Source organism: Neolamprologus multifasciatus, chromosome 16, assembly GCF_963576455.1.
Source record: "Neolamprologus multifasciatus chromosome 16, fNeoMul1.2, whole genome shotgun sequence".
Classification (NCBI taxonomy): Eukaryota; Metazoa; Chordata; class Actinopteri; order Cichliformes; family Cichlidae; genus Neolamprologus; species Neolamprologus multifasciatus.
Genome location: NC_140454.1, coordinates 7,755,302 through 7,761,454, shown reverse-complemented (window position 1 = coordinate 7,761,454; position 6,153 = coordinate 7,755,302). Strand labels below are relative to the sequence as shown.

At 38.0% G+C, this 6,153-nt stretch overlaps 1 protein-coding gene across 1 annotated transcript; it reads right to left on the bottom strand.

Moving 5' to 3' along the window:
• Positions 1–624: 624 nt before the first annotated feature.
• On the bottom strand, positions 625–4,128 carry med4 (mediator complex subunit 4). Its single transcript, XM_085136556.1, has 7 exons — positions 3,996–4,128; positions 3,253–3,319; positions 2,482–2,652; positions 2,067–2,124; positions 1,886–1,972; positions 1,670–1,801; positions 625–1,317 (listed from the first exon to the last, which is right to left on the bottom strand). Exons 1-7 carry the CDS (start codon positions 4,064–4,066, stop codon positions 1,145–1,147), a joined length of 759 nt encoding a protein of 252 aa, XP_084992682.1. The 5' UTR covers positions 4,067–4,128; the 3' UTR covers positions 625–1,144.
• Between the last annotated feature and the right edge of the window lie 2,025 nt (positions 4,129–6,153).

Below are 6,153 nucleotides of genomic sequence, written 5' to 3'. Positions count from 1 at the left end.
CAATCTTTAACCATAGTATACAATAACATAGTGTTTTACAGTGAGCTCCTGAAGGCAGCACTATTATTGCCTCAACATACTGTAAATAAAGACTCCTTCCGCCCTTTAACCTAAATAAATACAATTCTTAGTGTCAAGTATAAACTTGTAAATGAATAAATGAAGTCATATCTCATTTAAAAAACAACAACAACAACAACATGTAGGCACCGTGTTGCACTCTGACATTAGTTCCACTTGTATGTAACAAGAAATGAAACCTTTTCTACCCAGTGCTAATTTCTGGCTTGTATCTCTATTATCTCCTTATCTTTCCACTCAAAAAAGTGATGTCAAATGCAAGATGGCCCTGATGTACTTATTGCTCTTTTGCATTATGTTCTACTTCCACTTCCAGTGAGAAATAGTGTTCCAGCACGGGGCAGTTCAAATTTTCAAAGATTTGATAAATAAAAACATACAGCCAACACCTTGCACCATGAAACGCACTGAATCATAATGGATGACATGACCTCTGACTGTATCTGCTTCCATCTAATGCTGTTCAGGAACATTTGAAAGTTGGTGTTCCTAAACATGAATAACAAAACAACAAATCCAGACACAAAAAGACTAGAAAAAAAATTGTATTCAAAAAGTATTTATTTACAAGACTGAGTATTTACAGGCATATTTACACAACTTATACTACACTGCAAACATTCTGACCGTGATCAACTAAAATTAGACATCGAGCCTCTCACACACACACGGTGTCACCAAAGAGCAAAAGAAGGCAAATTATTGTCTTTGTTTTCTGAAGGATATTCTTTGCTCTGTCTTCTTTCATGTAGGAGTCCAGAATGACACGTTCATTTTTGCTAGTTCTAGTTTATACAGTAGTTTCACTGAACTGTATAATAACGCCAGTTAGCCTGGTTCTGTCCAAAGGGAACATAATCCACCTACTAACACCATAAACTCACTAATATTCAAAAAGGGTACATTTAAAAAATCAATTTCTCAAAGGCACAATAAATGACTGAAGCTGAAGATGCCTGCTCAGATGTTGCTCGCTGGTGAGCTTTAAGTCGAACAAACAGACACGTGCACACACGCGCGCACACACACACGTCTCAGCATTTCTTGACTCTGAGACATGCTTTTAGTCGGAGTCACTACTGCTGCTGGAGGAATCTGTGGACATGGCCTCTACATCATCTTCATTCTCCTTGTTGTGACCCGGAGGCTCCAGGCCAAAGTCATTGCCGTGGTGAGGGGGCAGCATCCCCACTGAGACATCAGACGACTGCCACGGGTAATGAGGCGTCAGGACGTCTGAGGTGACACGAGAGAAAAGGGGTTATTCTGTGAAATGCCAAACACTGACTGACACTACTTATCTCAGCCTCTCTCTCAGCTATCTGAAAGCTGGTACTTTTTGCCAAGTTTCTTATGTTACAGAGCTTGATGTAGATGCAGTCTGAATGGCAACAAATAAAAACTGTGTTCAGTGTTTATACTTGATAAAAAGAAAAATAATGGAGCCATGCTTTAACTTTTATCATTATAATGATAAATTGATAAATGATACATTTTGAAATCACCATAACAAACCTCTGACCTCATCTAAAATCTCTTTGCCAGGAGGCATGGGTACTCCTTCCTTTAAGTGCTCAGCTGAACTTACCGGGTAACCTCCCAGCAGCTAACGCGTCTCCTGGCAGATGACCGTTCACACCATTGGTGGACAGGTTGGCCATGTGACCAAGCATCCCGCTACGCATTTCCAGGTCGGTAGGGTACGGTCTGCGTGGATCACCTGTCAAGTATGACAACAGTGAATGAAGCTAAACATGAACTTTTACCAACACCCAGTGTGAGATACAGAGAGCCTGGCACATACCTGGCACCCAGTTGAGAGGAGCACACACAGCGTTACTGGCACTGATTCTGTGAGCATACTTGATGATTTCTTCTGATGAGATGCTTCCTGCAGAGAACATGTAAACAGTGTCAATTTATGGGCAAGCCATCAAAGAGAAAACCAGCCATCAAACATAGCTTTCACCAGAATGTTCCCTCACCTTTCCTGGCTCTTTCAATGGATTTCAGTTTCTCTTTTGCCTGGTAAACAGCAGTGGCCTGAAACAGATAGACAGAAATATATCAATCCTCTTTATCACTTCTCACATGATATTAGAATTTAAAGAAGATGTCGTTTCTGTTTATTATGACTATTCATATGCTGGCCTCATTATTTTAAACCTTGGCCATGTTTAATATGAACATCTGTAACACGGTATATCAGAAAAAGAAGAGAATCATAGGCCCCTTTACATTACAATAGCAACACTATAACCCTGAACACCTCTGCTGTAAGAGCACAGTATCAGCTACACCAGCATACTTAAAACATTTGAGCATTTATTTCAATCTGTCAGCGCTGCCCTGCTCTGCTCTGGATAAAAAAAATTACAACAAGAGACAAGCCAAACCCACCAAGATGTGTTCTGCTTCCTTCAGTTGTTTCTGGAGCTGCTGGATGTCACTATCTCTCTTCTCCACCTCCTTCTCCAACAATTGCATTTCCTGGTGAACCTTCCCCTGCTGCTGGGCCACCTCCATCAGCTCCTGAAACTCCTTGTCCCTCTGCACCAACAGCTCCAGGATCTTATGGATAAAGCATCAACACATTCTGTTATCAAAGATTTCCTATTTCATACGCTTCATACAGGTTAGTGCAACTAACTAAAATCACTCAAGTCTAACACAACAAAAGGTTCAAAAGCTATGAAAGATTTATGGACAAGACGACAGAAAATCAGTTGGAAGGAACTAGATATCTTCAAATGTAACAGCATTAAAATTAAATGCTTAAATCTAAAAAAAAATTATGGTTAACAATTAAGCACAGGTTTGTCCTTAAAGAAACAGTGATCCTGTATCAGTGATCATGTCTCACCAAAACTTTAAAACAGCAAAAAACAAAAGACTGTGTAAATCCACAAAGAACTTGAAGATCAAGTACCAGAAACTGGAAAAATACAGACACAGAGTGGCAGAAAAGTATCAAACTGGACAGTGTTTCACAACACTGACCATATATATAGCTGGAGACATTTTAGAATAGCTGCCACATAGTGAGACTTGCTTCTAGAAGGCCTTTGATCACCACTAACCCTAGGACTACGCATGGTCTGACAGTCACTGTGATGGTCATTAGTTTGTTTAAATCTCTGTGTGTCGACTAATGGTTGAGTGGGGTGTTACCTGCGTGTCCTCTCCAGGTTGAGGCATTTTCTGACTCCTGGACAATGCCAGCATCTCTATCAGCTCCCTGAAATGAACACACACACACAATTAAAAATGGTCAAAAACCACATTTCAATCCAACAAATCAATTTCTATGTTTATATTTATTTACTTTTTAAAGCTCATACTGATGATCGTTTTCTGTACGCCCATGTTCGCTTTGTTTCTCTGATTAGTCATTTTGGCCATTCTTGTGGTAGTTTCCTTTTGAAAGTCTAAGGAGCTTGGAAAGAAAAGCGCCTGGACTTCTTTGAGTAGCTTGAAGACGTTTCACCTCTCATCCGAGAAGCTTCTTCAGTTCTGAGGGTCAAATGGTGGAGAGTCCCAGTCTCAAAGAAGTCCAGACGCTTTTCTTTCCAAGCTCCTTAGACTACAATGACCTGGATGACTGAGAACCTTCACAGACATATTTCCTTTTGAAAATGACTATTAGCCGTAGACACAGAGTCTTCTAACTGCTAACAGTTTCCAACAGAAAAATTAGAACAGTGTTTCAGGTTGTTTCAAATCCCAGGGCTCGTTATCTTTCTTTCAGAAAAGAAAGATATTTCTTCTCCGCTCATTAGCCGCTCGGCCAATGAAAACTGGGGGTGCTAGTTCACGGCTCCGAGTATTTTATCTCTTCACAGATAAAATACTGATAGCTTACCAAACAGTTTACACGAGACACGAGAAAACGCTCGCACAAAGTTTAATTTTACCTGGATAAAACCTCCAAATCATCCAGCACAGACAGTAGTCTCTCCTTCGTCGATTTCTCCGCCGCCGCCATGTTTACTTTCGTTCCTCTGGTTTGCGCAAGACAGGAAATGACGTTCCAAAATCTTCTTCTTCGTCGTCTTTGTTGTTTTCGGGCAATTTGCGTTTTGGTCTCTAGGGTATGCTAGAGATATGGCTCCCGTTCTCACTTCCGTAGCATTTATTGGCGTTATTAATATTATTGGCAGCCATATTCTAACCTAGACTTATGGTGCCCTATTTATATATCTGTAATATAATCTATAATTCTCAATAATTTGTACTCAGTTAATCTACTCCAAATACATTCCTCCTGTTTTTTTTTAAACGTTTTAATGCACTGCACTTATTTATCAGACCTATGGTTTTAATTATAGGTTACCTCTCATTTACACAAGTAAGAGCGTCAAATATTTTTTCTATTATCAGCGTATTTCACCTTCATTCAAGCGAAAAGTGACACCAATAAAAAATGAGTACATTAAGTTGGAAAGGTTGATAATATATACATTATTATGACGGGGAATAAAGTGGAAATATTCAAGTAACGATTCAAGCGCTTGAAAATAAAAATGAGTACAGTACTTCTGGCAGCCTTTTTTCATTGTTGTGTGTGTGTGTTTAGTATATCACATATAACACATTCCAGCTGGCGAGAAAGAATTGTATTAATCTTTTGTTTTGTTTTGTTTTGTCACTGTATATAAATGTGTTCACACAGCTTTATTTTATTTTGTTCCCACGTCTCCGACCAGGGGGAAACAGCCGTTTCCCAGATGTAGGCTGTTTCCCCCGGTCTATGGCAGGCCGTAGACAGCGCAAACCGAAACTGAAGAAGCTTCCGGACCGTCAAAATAAAAGTGCAAACCTGATTAAAATTTCATAAAACTTTATGTAATGCAAGCATTTATACAAAAAGGGAAAAGTGCCACAGTAATTAAAAGATAAAATACATAAAACGTTTTTCTCTTGCAAGCTGTGTACTGTGATTCTGTATTTCGTGGTTGGATATTGTCTTTCGCAGATGAGAACTCACATTACAGCCTAATTTTATTCACGTGGTTTGTTGAGATATTTGAATCAAAGAAATAAGATATATTCTGAATTCATTATATAGCTCATCAGGTAAAACTGACAGTTCTTCTGTTTTTTTCTGTAAATCAAAAATGTGTATATTTCCTTGCAGCCCGTTAAATTATTTAAATTTTGGATTTTTATGTTGAATGTTATTTCTTTAACACACTACCAGTTTTTAGTCATAATTTAAGTTCGTGTCATTATGTTAATTTTCTTATTTTCTCTTATGTTATGTCAGGGATATCAAACTCCTTGTGTAAATATAAAGCCAGATTTGATCTTAACTGTCATTTCTGTCATTGCAAAAAAGTTTAACTACACATTACACAATACATCTCAGTTTTTCTGCATTACAGAGAAATACTAAAGTTTTTCAGCACAACTATTTGGGCTTAAACCGTAACAAATAAATGCATAAATTAATTACTAATTACGTTAATTGTATAAAATTTACATCCAAATGTATTAATACAGAAAAAGTTCTATTAGCTTATGGCACAGATGGTCTTTTACTTATAAAAACAGAACATTTTTGTTAGTTGAAAGAATTTTTGTTTTTGTATTTTTCCCGTAAAGGCCACTGCAAAAATGATAAATTTGAATAACAACAGTAAAAAAGTGTCATTTGTGTTTTCATTCTTTATTTACTTTAGGTGAGTGGTCATGGGGGAGTTTTTTGATCAGTAATAAAACTTATGAAAATACAGTTTAAAAAGCTGTCCCAGGGGCCAGATTGGAGAGTATTTGGCAACTGATTCTGGTCCCTGGGTATTTGACGCCCCTGCCTTACTTTTACCGTATTAATCAATGTGTGTGTGCGTAGCTCGGATTGTCCCCCCACCCCACCCTTTGGTGTTGATGGGGTGGTTATGTAAATACATGCCAGCAACGTAATAAACTCTATAAATTATAGTCATAGTAATAAAGTCTTGAGTTTAGTGTATGTATTCCATTACATTTCGGAAGTAAATTATATAATATTTATTGACAGCTCTAGGTACTAGAGCAACAGTCGTGATCTAATCACTTTCATAATATTTGCAC